At 43.0% G+C, this 18,739-nt stretch overlaps 1 protein-coding gene across 7 annotated transcripts in view; it reads left to right on the plus strand.

The window, feature by feature from the left end:
* Positions 1-18,739, plus strand: part of MRTFB (myocardin related transcription factor B) — a 213,888-nt gene that overhangs the window by 182,113 nt on the left and 13,036 nt on the right. For 6 of the 7 annotated variants that reach the window (XM_010366553.2, XM_030924872.1, XM_010366554.2 and 3 more), the window contains 6 exons: positions 3,712-3,959; positions 9,199-9,331; positions 10,144-11,181; positions 12,607-12,762; positions 15,538-15,696; positions 16,039-16,176. In XM_010366553.2, coding sequence (XP_010364855.2) covers positions 3,712-3,959; positions 9,199-9,331; positions 10,144-11,181; positions 12,607-12,762; positions 15,538-15,696; positions 16,039-16,176 — 1,872 coding nt within the window. The remainder of the gene's footprint in view (positions 1-3,711; positions 3,960-9,198; positions 9,332-10,143; positions 11,182-12,606; positions 12,763-15,537; positions 15,697-16,038; positions 16,177-18,739) is intronic. The other variant, XM_030924875.1, reaches the window with a different exon arrangement.

Raw genomic sequence — 18,739 nt, forward strand, 5'->3', positions numbered from 1 at the left:
CTAACATAGAGTATGCCAGGTGGTGATGAATAATGTGAGGATGGGGGTGCTGGGGAGACAAGGAGAGACGTGTCTTTTAATTGAAGTGGTCTGGGGATATGCAGATGACATTTGGAGATCTGAAAGAAGATCTAAAGGAAGTGAGGGTGTGAGCCATGAAGATACCTATGGGAAGCAAGTTTGACCAAGGCAGCCAGTATGAGCTGCCTCCACCATTGCTGACTCCAACAGCAATGGCGGAGGCAGACAGGGTGTGGCCACAGAACAGCGTCTGTAGAGCCTTGTAAGAAGTTAGGCTTTGTATTACCACTAAGGGAAGAAGGTGCTGGAAGATTTTTGAGCTGATGTGTTAGAAACAGTAGAGCACAAAGGTAGAAGCAGAGACAGGTAAAATGCACAGCAGGAGACAGTGGCAGCTGGCGAGATAACAGAAGTGGTTGGATTTTGGCTATATTTGAAGGCTAAGCCGGCCGGATTTGTAGACAAGTTGGATGTGTGGTGTGAAGAGGAGTTGTGAACCATCTACTGTTGTATGTCTAAGCGACTAGCAACTTGCAGTTGCCACATCCTGTAATGGAAAGGAGTACACCTGGAGTGTGAGATGCTGTGCAGGCACCTCTCGTCATGTCCTAGAGGCAGCTGGATAAATGAGTGCAGATGTTAGGAGAGAGGTCTAGGTTGGGAATAGAAATGTGGATCATCAGTGTATAAATGGTGTTTAAAGCCATGAAACCCAGTAAAATTACCTACAGTCTAAGTACAGGTGAAAAAGCTGTGTAAGAAGTGAGTCCTTGGGAACCTCCATTTTCGAGAGGAGAACGAGCAAAGGAGACTCAGCAAAAACAGCCAGCAAGAGTGAGGCAAGGCAGTCAGACATGATGTTTCAAGAAGGGAGGGACTAAATGTATCAAAGGCTGCTGTGCCCCAGTTAAAATGAGTGCTGGGAACTGGCCTTGGTTTAACACTGAAGCACAGCGACCTTGACAAGAACAGTTTCCGAAAACTTAGTTGAAGTGGGCACAAGAGAGCCTGAAAGGCAGAGCTGGAGATGGTATTACAGAAAGCTTTTCTTGAGAGCTCACAGAAATGGGTCTGTAGTTTTATTGGACTGTAGGGTCAAGGAAGGCTGTTTGTGATCCAGTGGAGTGATCCAGGAGAAGAGTGGGGAACCACAGCCAGGTGTGGGCAAGGGAACACAGAATCCAGTTGAGGAGGGAAGGGCCAGCCTGAGACAGCAACACCAGCAGGAAGGAAAGTGCAGAGTCTCGGTGCAGGCAGGCACTCAGCTCTGTGCTGATCACTTACATGTTGTTCTCCATGTTTAGGCAGCGAGGTCATCAGTTGACAGTAAGGATGGAGGTGAAATACTAAAGGTTTAGAGAGAGAAGAAAAGATAGGCGGTATTCTAGAAGAGCAGGAAAATTAAAGGACCAGAAAAATGTAACAGGATGGCCAGGTAGCACTGATGAACCCTTGAAGTTGGTGGTCATGAGTTTAAAGTGAGACTTGTCAGCATGATTTTATGTTTTTCCTGTAGCCACTTTCAGTTATATGAGTACAGGCATGAAGTGGACCACTGGTTCTCAGCAGGGGTAAGTTTGCCTCCCATCACAGACATTTGGCAATTTCTGGAAACGTTTCTGGTTGTCACAATGCGGGGGACGAAGTGGATGGGTGGAGGTTGCTAGGGGCATCTAATGGGTGGTAGCCAAGGATGCCGTTGAACATCCAACAATGTACAGGATGGGTTCCCACAACACAATTACCTAGCTCAAAACATCAGTAGAGCCATTGTCGAGAAACAGAAGGAGACAGAATTAATTAGATAAGGGTTTTGCCAGGTGTGTATGACCAAGAGGGGACTGTGCAAGTGAGGGGACCATTGGATATAGCTGGGTAGGGAGGGAAGTGAGAAAAAATTGTTGTAGTTGGCATCCTGGATGGAGTGAACTGACAAAACACATGGTGGGTATCAGAGATTGGGATACTGGGAAGCAAGGGAGGGTCAAATAATTACGAGATCTAGGCTATCATCACACAGTGGCTGGCTGAGAGAGGAGATGAGATATCTGGAAGCAATGAAGTCAAGGAACTAAGAGACCCAAACGTTAGAAGGATTGTACGTGTGGATATTAAAATCATCAAGAACAGTGACTGAAGTAATGTTAAAGAAAGTAAAAGAGCAGTGGGAATGTCAGATGTGTCATAGGAGTCAGTAAAGAACTAGAAGGAGGCCAGGTCCTGATGCTCAAGTCTGAAAGCATGAGATGAGATTAACAAGAACCAATCATTTCCAATACATAATTACTTTTTATAAATTCTTATTTACCAGCATTTAAAAATAGGCTCCTAGTTAATTGGATTATATTATGTCCAGTAGTATTGCAGTAAATGTTTAATAACTGACTGGGCTCAGAAGGCAGATTATAGCCTTTGCCAATTCCCATGGTGTAAATATTCCCACAGTGGCCAGTTTCAGGCTACCCGTGTGATATTGCTGAATGGCAAGTTGGGAGAAGCACACATTTGGTTCTCATGAGTAAGAGCTGGCTCCAGCACCCCGCTGGCTATGTCCGTAAACTGTTATGTAAAAATGGCCATAAAAATGTTGTTGCAGAATCATTCTTTTATAAAGGGATTTAAGAATTCATGACATATCAAGTGAAGAGAGAGAAAGGCACGTTTCTAATAAGCATATATGGTATCATCCCAATTATATTAAAACATATCCAAAGGAAGGATATAAAAAAGAATGTTAATAGTCATATTCTATGAATGTTAGAATAGCCTAACATTAGAAATGAGACTATTCCTAGCCTGCAGAATGCAGTGAGTTTTTATTCTTCTTTGATTGCAGTGTCCTAATTCTTTGGATATGAATATGATGTGATCATATCAATAGCTCCATTTAATTGAGTACTTCTCAAAGTCTTTGTATTAAGTTGGATATGTTCCCTAAAGAAGCTTAGGAATACATTCCTGTATTTTTTGTTTGTTTGGGTGGGTTTTTTTCAGATGAAGCTATCTTAGAATCTGAATACTGAAAAGTATAAAGTGATCTGATAACTTAAAAACTGAGAACACAACCAGAACTCAGGAAAACATCATCTGATTCCTAATCTTAAGATGAGAGATACATGGTCTCACATCCCAGTTTCAAAGGAAAAATGTAATATTTTTGAAAAATGTTTAAATTCATGTTCATATCACTCAGTATTTTAGTCTTTGTGTTATATTCCTTAGAGATAGTTTATATTCTGTTTTCTTCTCATTGGAAGCATTTTTTCATTTTTACATATTCTCCACAGAATTTTTAGCTGTTACATGGTTTTGGTGAAGTATACTTAATCTTTTCCCATTGGATATTTAGCATGCAGCTTGTTTTTCACTAGGAGATTATATGTGTAAGCACTTGGTAGTGTGTTCACACAGGAGACCTAAGGTCAGTGTGCGTTGAGTTTGAATAGCTCATGCTGAGCCCCTTGCCCATACCCTGAGGGAACAGTGCAGCAGGAGAACATTTCTTGGTCAGAGTTAATATGCAAAAGTTTTCATGGCTCTTGAAATGGATTTAGCATATTGCTTTCCAAAGTGGCTGTACCCGTATCTAAGGTACATTTCTTTTTAATTTCAAATAATTTAGGCATACAGTACAATAGATTTCATGCGGTGACATCTCTTTAAATGTTATTTTCTTTTCCTCAAAAATAGCAAAGCCATCCCAAGAATCCAAATGACAAACACCGTAGCAAAAAGTGCAAAGATCCCAAACCACGGGTAAAGAAGTTAAAATACCACCAATACATTCCACCAGATCAGAAGGGTGAGAAGAACGAGCCGCAGATGGACTCCAACTATGCCCGCCTGCTCCAGCAGCAGCAGCTGTTCCTGCAGCTGCAGATCCTGAGTCAGCAGAAGCAGCACTACAACTACCAGACCATCCTGCCTGCACCATTCAAGTATGGCGGGGCCCATGCTGTCCTCAACGCGGGGTTTTCTGTGGTTTTTTCTTTTTTTTTTTTTTTTTGAGATAGAGTCTCGCTTTGTTACCCAGGCTGGAGTGCAGTGGCGCAATCTTGGCTCACTGCGAGCTCCGCTTCCCGGGTTCACGCCATTCTCCTGCCTCAGCCTCCTGAATACCTGGGACTACAGGCTCCTGCCAGCGTGCCCGTCTAATTTCTTGTATTTTTAGGAGAGGCGGGGTTTCATCATAGTCTCAATCTCCTGACCTCCTGATCCACCCGCCTCGGCCTCCCAAAGTGCTGGGATTACAGGCGTGAGCCACCATGCCCAGCCTCTGTGGTTTTTTATGAGGAACTATAAGTTACCAAAAGTTGAATATTGTCATTTATTTGTGCTCGGTGATGATTTTCATTTCTTTGTTATCAGAGCTTATCATACAGTGTCTGAAGTCCACATGGTGAGAATGGCCTGCATTCCAGTCCAGTTTCTGTCCTCCAAAATAGGTTCTGAATTTTTACAATTAGAAATGCCTTTTCACAATTATTCATCCAGATTTGCCTATTATTAGAACACCAAAATAGTACTAGATGCTCTGAGAAAAGCATTTAAGTAGTATAAGACCTGTCATAAACAGCTAAAATAGGAGAAAGATGGGCATGAAAGCTGGAGTGGTCAAAGGAAAGCCTGGTGGAAAAGGCAGGATCTTTGTATATAGAAGGCTCAAGAAGTGCCTTTCCAGGCACAGGGGAATGCTGTGAGCACTAGCACAGAGGAAGGAATAGAGTAAGTAGTGCCTCTCTTCATTGGAAGATGAGAAAAATTGCCTAAACAAAGAATCTGATTAATTTTTAAGAAAAAAAGTGGAAGACAAAAATCGAGTATAGCCAGTGTCTAAGGGGACTTGAAGCTGGGCAGAAGACTCTTACTCGACACAGCAGATAGACAATGGAGTGCTTCAGAGCAAGCTGCTAACGTGGGGAGGCTGAAATGTAAGAAAGAACAGCTGGATGCTGGTGTTGCAGGGACGTCTAGAGACAGTGAAGAGCTCTGGCAGCAGAGGGAGTGTTTCAGAAGACAGTTAAAGGCCTTGGTGACCAGCAACTGCTAAGAAGAAAGGTGTTTTGAAAGTTTTAACCCAACTGGGGGGGACAGAAGGGAGTGAATTCTGACAATTTCTGAAACTGAGTTCACAGCAAGACATCAATGGCTAATTTTAATTAATGTAATAAAATTTCTGGATATACATTCCCAATATGCTTTTTCTGGGAAACAGATAAAAATGCAAAGATGTTGTCTTCATTTTCCTCACTTTTCTGGAAAAAGAAATACTTTCATTTTACTCTTGAAAAAGATGCAAACGTTCATGATAATGAAAAATTACTAGCCATGATCAAGTCATTCAACTTATGATTACATGATCTGTAGAAACTTCTGTTTTCTACATGTAGCCTAAGCATTCCCTCATAGGGAATGCTTTTCCCTCTTAAGATTCAGATATGTTGAGGAAGATTAAACCTGTTAGTAATTCAGACCTGATTGTGAAGTACTTAAATCTAAAACATCAGGGTATGGAGATGAAGAGAGAAAGGACTTTGTATCCAGTTACTATTTTAACAGCAAGCAGGCCCAAGTGAGCTATTGACATTGGAAGGGAATCAGGAGATACCAAAGAGAATTGCAGGAGAATCAGAGACAAGCTGCTGCTACTTTGCAGCTTTGTCCAGGCCCTAGGGAGGCCTCTTCCACTGCCATCCTCCTTTGGCATTGGGCATCAATAATAATAATAATAATGGTAATGATGGCTCACAGTTACTATGTATAATGCATTGTGCTTAAAACTGTGCATCATCCTCATCTTTGCTGCAAGTCTAGGAGGAATTGCTGTTACTGACCCCATTCCCAGATGAGGACCTGTTAAGGTGAAAATCCCAAAGGATTTTTTTGATATCTTTGAAACAGTCTTTTCTGTAATGAAAGAATTTGGCTGTGCGGCTGGCTTTGTAGATGGGAAGAATCCATCAGAGGTGTGGGCTTGCTGAACTGTTACCAGTTCTTTGTCCTTCCATTAAGGTTTCAATTCCCCTCTCCTCCTCAGACATTCAGCACCTCTACAACAACCAGGCTCACCCAAGAACATTATCATACAAAAAGACCCAGGATACTAGAAGGAGAAAGAACACTTGTTTTTGTGTATTATTTAACCACAAAAAGAATGTAAGTCCTGTTCAGTTTCCAGATCCTAAAAATGGAGACCTTGTTTCCTACCGCACTGTTTATATTTATCAAAATTCCATTACAAGAAACTGAATGTGGAAGTCCTACAGTGCCCATAGTGGTAGGATTTTACCTGAATCATGTAGCCCTTTGCCACCACAAAGGAGCAAGCGCCCAAAGGGACTGGGCTTTAGTCCAACCCAGCTTGTCCGCACAGTGGGAAGTCACTGGAGGTCCCCGAAGGCCACTGCATCCCTCTGAACTCAGGTCTCTCATCTGCCAATCACATTCATCAGTAACCCTTTCCTTTTTTTTTCTCCCCCTCTATTGATTTGGGAGAAAAATAGATTAACATGTTTATATTATTTTAAAGATTGAGTTAAATACCAAACTGTTCATTATAATAGGTAGAGTATTATAGAATCTCAACAGGAAAAAAAAACAGCATGAGTAAAATAATTACATTCATTCTCAAGGGGATAATACCATTCACAAGGAAGCAAAAGGTGGCTCAGCAGGGAGATTACTCTTATGTAATAAAGCACAGACTTACGTGCAGTCCATAAACACATGCAGTATGTCTGTGGTGTTGAAACTTCATGGGGAGAGAGATTTGGAGGAAAATGTCTAAAAGGCTCTTTCGGGGGACCCTAATGAATGAAAATAACGTGGAGAAACATTGATTTAAAGAAAATGTTTTCATAACTGAGATTTTACAGTTGAATTTTTATAAAGGAGAATAATGATGCATAAAATATTTGTCATTTCATCCAATAACAAGAAACTTCATCCCAAAGATTTCAAGTATTTGACTTCAACAAAATTCAGCCAGGTTTTAGAATACCCCCAAAGTGAATGTCAAGAGTTAGCTATTGACAAAGCCAGCACTGGCTTCAACCACAGACCTCCCAGAACTCCCCAGAGAAAGCTCACCCAACTATGGCCGTCACCCCATAGGCACTGTCACCTCAAATCCCTGTTTCAGAATGTGGAATTCCAAGTCTCTTGGCTTCAGCACCAAGCCTGAAGCTGCAGTGGAATCGGCTGTATGGTAGCAACCATCCAGAAAGGAAACACTACTGTTACCAAGAGTATCACAGTTGGAAGATGTTAGGTGGGGATCTGGTTTTAATACTGAAAATTTAGGGAAATTAGTAGAAAGCACCTAACTGTAGTAGAATTTGACAAGTGATGCACCAACTTCTCTTAAATAAGCTTTTTAAATTGAAGTATAGCTTACATACAGAAAAGTCCATAAATTGTAAGTGAAAATTGATGCAAAAATGAATACACTCCTATATCCAATACTCAAACCAAGATCATTATCAGTACCCCAAAAGCCCCCTTTGTGTCCCTTTTCTGTGATGATCCTGACTTCTATCTGCAGAGATTAGTTTTGCCTGTTTTTTTTTGAGACAGAGTCTCGCTCTGTCACCCAGGCTGGAGTGCAGTGGCACAATCTCGGCTCACTGCAAGCTCCGCCTCCCAGGTTCACGCCATTCTCCTGCCTCAGCCTCCACAGTAGCTGGGACTATAGGCGCCCACCACCATGCCCAGCTAATTTTTGCATTTTTTAGTAGAGATGGGGTTTCACCGTGTTAGCCAGGATGGTCTCGATCTCCTGACCTCATGATCTGCCCGCCTCGGCCTTCCAAAGTGTAGTTTTGCCTGTTTTTGAACTTTATATACATGCAATCTTACAGTACACCTAGGAGCATCTTTGTTGGTGCCAATAGCAGTTCGTTTTTTTGTTGTTGTTTAATATTTTGTGGCTGACTATACTGTAATTTAACCATCCAACTCACTCTTGATGCATAGTTGGGCTGCTTCCAGTTGGGGCTATTATGAATAACCCCGTAGTAAATAATCTGTCTTTTGGTATACATACATGTGTCTTTCTGTTAGATGTCTATCTAGGAATGGAATTGCGGGATCATAGGATAGGGAGATGTTTTCCTTTAGTACTACGGAAGAGAAGTTTCAAAGAAAAGATGTTTTTCTTTAGTACAGTTTTCCAAAATAGCTGCATCATTCACACCTCTGCCAGCAGTGTGTGATTGTTGTGGTTGTCCCAGGTACTTGGTATCAGTCTTACTTATTATAGCAATTCCACTGAAAATGCAGGGCTATTCTGTTGTGATTTGCGTTTTCCGCATACCTAATGAAGTTGAACCATTGTTCCTTTATTTATTGACCATTGGGATATGCTTTCTTGTGATACATCTGAGATTTTTCCCCCACTTTTCCACTGGGTTTTCTGTCTCTTTCTTACTGATTTTAAAAGACCTCTTTATATACTCTAGATATGAGGTCTTTGTCAGAAATATGTATTACAGATCTGTTGTCCTGCACTGTGGCTTGACTTTTCACTGTCTTAAAGATGTCCCTTTTACTTAGTGCTTTTTATGTCCTATTTAAGAAATCTTTGTCTACCCAAAGACCATGAAGATACTATTCTATTTTTCTGAAAGATTTTCATAATTCACATGTAGATTTTGGGAACAAGGTGAGGTGGGGCCAGTCAAGGGCCATGTTTTTTCTGTGTGAATTTACAACGTAGCGTGGCGCCATCAGAAGTCCCGCCCTCTCTCCACTACATCAGTGTCCTCTTTCTGGTAACTCAAGGGTCCAGGTATGCAGAGGGCCGTTTCTGGATTTGCTGGGAGTCTCTCATTTGCCTGTCGTTCTGTGCCTGTATCAGCAACATCCTACGTTAATTATGCATTGATGTCTGGTAGTGTGACTCTTCCAGCTTTGCTTTTCTTCAAGGATTCGTGGCCATTCTTGGTCCTTTGCATTTCCGTATAAAGCTTAGAATCGCCTTCTAAATTTCCACCATGCTAGCAAACAAACAAAACCTGCAGGGATTTCATTGAGATCTAATGTAATTGGCATCTTTACAATATTCAGCCTTCCAAATCCATGACCACGGTATCTTTCTCTTCATAAGTTAGTCAACTTGTTAATAGAAGCAATGTCAAATCTAGATTATTATAAACTAATTTTCTTTTTCTTTTGAAGGCCACTCAATGACAAAACTAGTAACAGTGGGAATTCAGCTTTGAACAATACCACACCTAACACACCAAGACAGAATACATCTGCTCCTGTGAGAAAGCCAGGACCTCTGCCTTCTAGCCTGGATGACTTAAAGGTGACAATTCCAACTGGAGCTTATTCATCCCTGAGTACCACAAACATGTAAATGATTTGCCAGATTTGACTAGCAGACATTAAGTTGTTTTCAATAGACATTCAACTTTACCAACAATATGATAATCTTTATAAAGGTACATTCTTTTTACTTCCACTAAATTTTCTTTTAAAGCAACCAATAACTGTCATTTACTGAGTGTGTACCTTGTGCGGGCACCTGCCAGTTCTGCTGGATTCCAGAGGCTGTGATTTTTTTTTTCTTCCCTGCTCAATGCCAAGTTTGGGAGAAGCAGGAAAATGTAACAGTTAAGAATATGAGCTCTAGGGCCAGCCTTTTTAGGTTTCTATCACAGCTCAGCCTTCTATTATCTGTGGTACCGTGAGTGAGTGCTTCAACCTCTTTCTTCTGTTGCCTCCTGATCTGTAAAATGGGAAGAATAATGATACGGACACCTCATAGGGTCATGTGAAGACGAGTGGAAAGAATAGAGCACTTCCAGCAGTGTCTTGCACATGGCAGCTACTCAATAAATGCAGCTATACCATCATCATTCCTGGTAGTCTCTCTCTGCTTTGACATAAAAGCGGAATTACCCTCTAAAAACCCTTACTGTATCGCTGGCTCCTCAAGTACGTCTAGTCTGTAGTTATCTATTTCTATGTGCTTCAATAGAAAACCAGTTCCACTTTCAGGTGTGCAGTAACACAGAGTTATCTGACAGACGTAGGCACCTTTCCCATCACAAAAGTGTACTGTAGATTTGCCAGAAAGCTCCAATACCAAGAGATCTGCTTTGTTTGTACCTCCAGGTGTCAGAACTGAAGACAGAACTGAAGTTAAGGGGTCTGCCAGTGTCAGGCACCAAACCAGACCTCATTGAGCGCCTGAAACCCTACCAGGAAGTGAACAGCAGCGGCCTTGCTGCTGGGGGCATCGTGGCAGTGTCATCGTCAGCCATTGTCACCAGTAACCCAGAAGTCACTGTGGCCTTGCCGGTTACAACACTACACAACACTGTGACTAGCCCAGTCTCTACTCTCAAGGCAGAATTGCCATCTACAGGAACCAGCAACACAGCCCGTGTGGAAAATGTTCATTCCCCTCTGCCCATTTCACCATCTCCCTCTGAACAGTCCAGTCTCAGTACTGATGAAACAAACATGGCAGACACTTTCACCGAGATTATGACCATGATGTCTCCTTCACAGTTCTTGAGTTCATCTCCTTTGAGAATGACAAATAATGAAGACAGTCTGAGTCCTACCAGCAGCACTCTGTCCAACCTGGAACTGGATGCAGCTGAGAAGGATCGCAAGCTTCAGGAGAAAGAGAAGCAAATCGAAGAACTGAAGAGGAAACTGGAACAAGAGCAGAAGCTCGTGGAAGTGCTGAAAATGCAACTTGAGGTTGAAAAACGAGGGCAGCAACAGCGGCCCCTGGAACCCCAGCCCAGTGCCCCAGGTCATTCTGTCAACAAGTCAGATCAGAAGCACAGCAGCCTTGGCTCCTCCATCAAAGACGAGGCCTCACTCCCCGACTGCTCCAGCTCCAGGCAGCCCATCCCAGTAGCCAGCCACACTGTAGGCCAGCCTGTCTCTACAGGTGGCCAGACCCTTGTTGCCAAAAAGGCTGTAGTTATCAAGCAAGAGGTCCCTGTGGCCCAGGCAGAGCAGCAGAGTGTCGTCTCGCAGTTTTATGTGAGTTCCCAGGGACAGCCACCGCCTGCTGTTGTTGCTCAGCCCCAGGCTTTACTGACCACACAGACTGCTCAGCTCCTGCTCCCAGTGTCCATCCAGGGCTCGAGTGTCACCTCAGTGCAACTCCCTGTAGGCAGCCTCAAACTCCAGGTGTGAAGTGTGTCTTCTAACTACTTTGCCTTACAGCACGCTTGGAATGCAAACCCTGCTAAGGAAGGAACCATACCTGAGCTCTTTCATAAATGCATCCAGAGCAGACCTCACAGAGGAAACATATGCATGTTGTGAGAGGGTTATTTAGAAATCTGAATATCTAACACTTTTTATATAGTGAAAACAAATACAGGGTGCTTTTCTAGTTGTTACCTTTTCCCTTGAATGAACACAGTATCATCCATGCAGACATTTTTTTTACACACCAGTGACATGATCATTGTGATCATAGTCTCTGCTGCTGAGCACTTCTTCTGGCAAGGCACAGCATCTAGTATTTTAAATGGCTGGCTTCACTTAATCCTCCCTTCTCCTAGAAGATGTAAGTGATATGACCCCTCTCTGGATAAGGAGCTGAGGCCTAGGAGTACTCAAGTGAGTTCCCCAAGGATGGAGCTGGCATTTAAACCCAGGTGTTCTGCCCGCAGAGCCTTTATTCTTATGCCCATTCTTATATTCTGCCTCCCACATTTAGTTCTCGAAAGTCACTGCTTATATGAAGATGTCTAAACTAAGGAAAACATGACCAAAAAGTTAGGAGTGAGGATATAATTGAAAAAGATGAGAAAACACTGATGAGCATGAAATTCCCTTTTGTGCCTACATAACCTATGTATTTGCCTGAGGTTGTTCCGTGTCATGCAGTTTTGGTAAGTTTTAACCAAACATGGACCACGAGTGAACAAGAAACCATTTGAACCAGTGCTCCTCAGCCTCGACACCCAAATACCTGAAATAGGTGAGAGGAGTCATCTTGTATCCCTGTGGTTAGGAGGCAGGGCCCGCAGACCCTTTGGCACATGCAAAAAATTCTAATTCCTCTGTTTTATCTTTAGGGTATCTGCAAAATTGAAAGTCTATTCCATAATAAATCCTTAAATTTTTTGGTCCAAATCTGCCATTGCTGTAGTAGAAACGAGAACCGTGTTTTTATCCTTGGGTCTGAGGGCGCCCTGGCCCCTTGCCGGCTCTCCCTAGGGAATGCACGCGTAGCTTACCAAAAGCAATTGGGACAGTTAGGTCTCACAAGTTTCCTTGTTGCTCTTCAAGTATTACAATACCTGAGCTATTATGTGTAGAACTGCCTTAGGTTCCTATTATTTCCATTTTCTCAAAATTTTCAAATGAAAATCTTAACTACTTAGGAATAATAAGAACATGCAGTGACTGGTCTGGTGTTTCCCTCTCTGGTTTAGAATCATTCGAGTTCAGATCTCTGTGCAGATGAAGTGTGTGTCTGTAACCTTGGTCTTGCTTCATTTAGATACAATCCCCAAGTGGCCAGTGATTCTGCATCTAAGTTGTGATTTCTGACTTTGATTCTGACAATTAAATTGACTTTTTTTCAATTCACCTCCCTAGACTTCACCACAAGCAGGAATGCAGACTCAGCCTCAGATAGCAACTGCTGCACAAATACCAACTGCTGCCTTGGCCTCAGGCTTGGCCCCAGCTGTACCTCAGACACAAGACAAGTTCCCACAGCATGTGCTCAGTCAGCCTCAACAAGTCAGAAAGGTTTGTAAATGCCAAGGAGCAGTCATCTGTCACTGATTTTTACCACCCTCCAATCATCCATTCAACAAGCGTCTTCGTAAAATTAGCCTTGGGAAGCTCCTGTTTATTCTGTTCTGTGATCCATCTCCGATGGAACGAGCCTTAGGTCAGATGCCATTTGGCTGCAGACTTCCCAGTTATTTGGAATGGAGAAAGCTTTTCATTACTGAAAGATAGCTTGCCTTCACAGTTAACCCCTTTTCCAAGGGAAAGTTTCAAAAGTATTTGTTTTCAATCCTCATATATTAAATGTACTGAATTTTAAAATCATTTTTTTCAAATTAAACATACTGTGGAAAAAAAGATACGCTGTTCCCTTGGAAAAGGTATTTGAAGATGAAAAATATACTCCCAAAATGTTCATGTTGAATAAGATCTTGAAATACATTTGTAAGACTTTGCCATCTCAGATTAAGAGCCCAGAAGGTCTTATCAATTCCATTTCACCATTGCCCAGGTGTTTGGCCTCACACAGAATTCACTTACCTTCTCTGAGAGTCCATTACCTCATCTTTAAAATGAAGTTGGTGGTCTAGGATTCAGTGTCCTCTACACAAATACCTACCAAAAAAATTCTCCCACATTCCCCAGTAGCCAGTAGGTGGAGCTATGTGCACATCTCCTTGCTAGAAAAATCTTAGGCCTCAAAAATAGGTCTTACTCTTTTAAACCTTGAAAATTATTAATCCCAGAGTTTTACTCTTCAACATAAAAGAACCCAGGTAATGAGTTGTGCCTGTGATCTGCCTCAGGATAGTGTGAACTGTCTGGGTGAAACCAGCTTTGGGGACAGAAAGCAGCAGTCACATGTAACAGATGTGCTGCTTCAGAATCTCCTCTGCTAAAGGAATCATGGTTGTATGTTACTGAGTTTGGGGAAAGCTCAAAATGCCATTTAGTGTAATTAAAAGCTTAGTAAATGTTCAAATGTTAAGACAATTTGTTTTAGGGAGGAAAGGGAAAAATATGTAGATAGGATAAATAAGGGTTTTTTCACTAAGTCTTAAGATACTAGAATTTGCAATCATTACTTCTAGTGTAAAGGAAGTAATTTTTTACCAAATATAAGGAAATTTAATTGTTTCAAATAGGAGTATATTTACAGAACTCATCACCATCGAGGTTGTACTGTTTGAGGTATATACACATAGACTTTCCTGCTTACGAAATACAGAGGTTTTTCGGAGTATTAGTAGTATAGAACGTGTTAAGTATTTTTATGAGCAAACCAAGTTCTATGAAATACAGTTACAATATCAGCAATATAGACACATATTTGTAAAAGACCCTAAAACTTGTGGCTCTTGATGGAGGTGCTAAACAAAACGTTTTGGAGTTCTGCAGCAAGAAGTTCTCACCTTTGCATGTTAGAATAGAAAATAGCCTCTCCAAAGGGGGCCAGTTTTAAATGGGGCCTTGCTTGTATTTGAAGAAATTTTCAAGAAACTGGAAAATTGAGTGTGACCATAGCAGGTTGAGGTTTTAGGTAGGATGGAAAGGGACCAGGTAGTAAGCAGCTTACATGCCAGGCAAAGATTAGAGTTTTACCCAAATCAAGAGAGCCAATGAGTGTGGTAGGGGCCATGCCTTGAGAACACGTTGTGGCAGGGGGTCTGTGCCGCAAGGCTGCTGCAGAATCCCTGTGATAGATAGTGAGGGCTAGGCGCAGGACAGCAGAGAGCAGCGGCAGATTCAAGAGGCGTCGTGAGATGTGTGAACACTGAGGGAGAAAGCAGAGTTGACTGATAGTCCTATTTACTTAAGTTTTTAAAAAGGCAGAACCAAGAATTATTTTCCCTCAGAAGCTGAGAGGCAGGGGGTAGTGGGAAAAAGGAGAAAAATCATTTGGAATATTTTTAATTTGAGATACCTAGGAAGATGATGTAAGTGGCTTTGATGCCTGGGAGCAAGGTTAGAAACAGAGCAGTGACTCGGGATTATTAGCTTAGTCATGGCAATTAAAGATTTGAGAGTAGGCCGGGCATGGTGTCTCACGCTTATAATCCCAGCACTTTGGGAAGCCAAGGTGGGCAGATCACAAGGTCAGGAGATCAAGACCATCCTGGCTAACAGGGTGAAACCCCATCTACTAAAAATACAAAAAATTAGCTGGGCATGGTGGCGGATACCTATAGTCCCAGCTACTTGGGACTGAGGCAGGAGAATGGCATGAACCTGGGAGGCAGAGGTTGCAATGAGCCAAGAGTGCGCCACTGCACTCCAGCCTGGGCAACAGAGCGAGACTCTGTCTCAAAAAAAAAAAAAAAAAAAAAAAAAGAGAGTGTAGATGAGCTCACCTTAGAGAGGAATAGAAGAAACTCAGCTATCATTTAAGAGGAGAATTATAAAGAGCAAGCACTGTTTTTCCTCAAATCTCTGTCTGTACCACCATCAAAGGCAAGTTACTGCGTAAAGGAACCACATATGCTTGTAAATAGGGGTAAGCAAAACCTGGCCTATGGACCAAATCTAACCCACCGCCTGTTTGTGTGGATAAAGTTTCATTGGCACACAGCCACACCCGTTTATCTGTGTACTATCTGTGGCTGCTTTTAGGCTGCAATGGCAGAGCCAAGTGGTAACAACAGAGGCCAGGTGACCCACAAATCGTAAGCTGTATACTCTGTGGCCCTTTATAGAAAAAGTTTGCTGACCCCTGCCCTAAAACATGGTTTTCTTTACTTCATTAGGAGAAGCCAAAGAACAAATTAATGGAGAAACATTTATTCAATACAGGTTTTCACAAACTCAGCATCAAATACCGTTCTTCCATATCAGAGACATCCTGCTCCAGCTGTCCAGCAGCCCTTTATCAATAAGGCCTCCAACAGCGTTCTTCAATCCAGAAATGCTCCACTTCCATCCCTGCAAAATGGACCTAACACACCCAACAAGGTAACCCTGTGAGGCTTGTGCATTTGTGACAGTTCTACAGGGGCATAAAATCATTCCAAAGCCTAGTGCTTTGGGCTTGGAGTGACTAATAGTAATGGGATAAAATTGTTGAAAATTCAGTGATAACTTGTGAAGGAGGAGCTCAGCGATTATCACAGTGAAGACGATCCTTCCCACATTAGGTGGCCACCAGTGCTGTCAGCCTCACAGGTGCTTAAAAGAACCTGCTCATGAATTCCCTGATTTGGTCACTACATAGAGAACAGCAGAGCCGAGTCTAGCCAGGAAAAGGGAGGGTTTATTGCCAAGATGTAATGTGCACTCCTCCTTTATTTGACACAGCCTAGTTCACCCCCGCCACCCCAGCAATTTGTCGTCCAGCACTCTCTATTTGGGAGCCCAGTCGCCAAGACAAAAGATCCCCCCCGCTATGAGGAGGCCATCAAGCAAACACGCAGCACACAGGCCCCCCTGCCAGAGGTGAGTGAGGGCAGGGTCACGGTGCATAAGGCTATGGTGGATGTGCCCATCTTCAGTCTCGGGCAGACCTGTCCAGAATCCCTTGTATGAAACTGACTTGCCTCAATAGAAATACAAAAATAACCTTGTTATTTTACATGGTTATTTAAAATCAAAATGTCATTTATCATGAAGACCTTAAACAGCTTTCAGCAGCAGTATAACTGCATTTACTGTTTATTCAGAAGTTCAGGGTTTCTCTCTTAACTTTTCCTTTGGGGTAAGGTTATCAGTCATGTTAGAGATAGATCTGATTATGACCAGGACACATGGTTTATACATGTCCCTTTTCTAAAGCCACCGTGTGTCAGGCCAGCATCAAAATGACATATGGTATCACTGTTCCACCTGTCTGACATTCAAGGCCACCAGCACCTAAATTGACGTGGTCCTGCTTCATCTCTCTGGTCTCTAGCAGCCTCTGCCCCCAGCAGGCCAGCCCATCCAAATGACTTTGCTCATACACTGAGCAAATGCGCTTGGAGGTAACAGACCTGAGGTTCTCCTGGTTTCACCACACATGGTGACCATGTGGTCTCTGAGCCTTCCTGGTTTCACTGATAAAACAGAAGTAGCCCCAACTATACCAGGCAATGGAAGAAGTTAGGGTTCCTATTTGTAAAAGCAGATGGCCCATGGTGGGTGCCAGCCACAACAGCACTTGTCATACATTACCCTAACCACTCCTCCAATCTTCCTATCTCTCTAAAGCTTTCTGTCAAAGCTTAAAACTAACCTTTCAGGGAATAACCCCAGCCTCATAGAGAGTTCAAGGAGTAGCCCTGCTACCACTCCATGGGCGCTAAAGGTGGACACCAAGAGACAGTATCCAAGCGGGACTGTTTATTATCCACGGCAAACAGCAGGAGCATCAGCGCAGTTGTGCCAGTTCCCCCGCTCCCGTGTTCCATGGGGTAACTTGTTGGGGCCACATGGTGGCTGTGAATGCAGTGGGTCAAGCTGCACCCAAGGAACGTGGGGCCAAGGGCTCTGCGCTTTTTCTATCAAGCACCTAACAAGCCAGTCCCTCACCCAGGGAGTATGCAGTCATGCCTACGCTGCCTTGACCCACTTGGTTGCCTGAGTGAGCATCTACAGAAGCTGCTTAGTCCAGGCGACCTTGTCAGTTTGGCACCCTCACCAAGGACATCCAGGGACGCTCAGGACCCGAAGGGGGCTGCCTCTTGGAGGAAGTGGAACCTGAAATATGCTTCTTTGTATTCACTGTATTGAGGGGACGTGACTTTGAGTTGTAAGACGTTCCTTACTTACAGACTCAGCAAAGGCCCTTGTCTGCGAGGGAGAAGTCAGATTTCAAAGATAGGTTCAAACATATGCAGTAAGAAGTCAAATAGGTGGTGCTGGACTACACTTCTCCCTGATGGTCCATTCGTAGTGGTATCTATTGTCTTCACGGGGAGCAGAGATGAAGTGAATTGCCAAGAGCTTAACTGCAGTTTTTAAGAAAACAAAAGGCCGGGCACGGTGGCTCAAGCCTGTAATCCCAGCACTTTGGGAGGCCGAGACGAGCGGATCACAAGGTCAGGAGATCGAGACCATCCTGGCTAATACGGTGAAACCCCGTCTCTACTAAAGAATACAAAAAAAAAAAAAAAGAGCCGGACGAGGTGGCGGGCGCCTGTAGTCCCAGCTACTTGGGAGGCAGAGGCAGGAGAATGGCGTAAACCTGGGAGGCGGAGCTTGCAGTGAGCTGAGATCCGGCCACCGCACTCCAGCCTGGGCGACAGAGCCAGACTCCGTCTCAAAAAAAAAAAAAAGAAAAGAAAACAAAAAGGTAGCACCCATCCTTCCTAAGTCCTGCTTACTTGACAAATCTTCCACTGTAACGTAAGACAGCTTATTGGAATCTCTGGTATTTACATGTCTCTGGGTTCCTGTTTATAGACTGAGGTTCTACATTGGTTTTTGGTTATTCAAATGAGTAGCCACCTGTAGGACCTTCTTATATGCCACTGAGCACCAAAGTTCGTTTAAGTACCTTTACTCAGACTTGCAATTCCACAAGTGGCTAAGTAAGGCCCTACTGGTTCAGTCTTCCCACAGATAATAGCTGTTAATCTTGGTCATAACAAAAAGCAACTACCTGAAAGCATTGAAGAGTAAATAGAAGCAGTCATTCTCTGGTGGGGAACCCACACTCAAAGGAAGGGAGTGATGTGGCATGATTTCCCTCTTCTTGCTGCTTTTACTCTGGGGTCCAGCTAAGTGGCATGGTTACTGGTGGAAAAGCCATAGTCTTTATGGCCTGGAAATCCAGAGAACTGAATTGAGAGCAACCAGAGGGAAAGAGCTAGAGAGGAGATCCCCAAATTATGTGTGCCCACATCTCTGGCTGACCCCTAAGCCATACAGGCGTGGAATAGATGCATAGCAGCTCAGCTGAAGACAAGATCTAAAGTGAGATTGGAACACCTACCCAAGAAACATTTTGAAGTTTAAGTCTAACCAAGTTAATAGCTTGTTAAAACAATAGAAACCATCTGAAAATAACAGCAGAATTCAT

The sequence above is a fragment of the Rhinopithecus roxellana genome, chromosome 20 (genome assembly GCF_007565055.1).
Source record: "Rhinopithecus roxellana isolate Shanxi Qingling chromosome 20, ASM756505v1, whole genome shotgun sequence".
NCBI lineage: Eukaryota > Metazoa > Chordata > Mammalia > Primates > Cercopithecidae > Rhinopithecus > Rhinopithecus roxellana.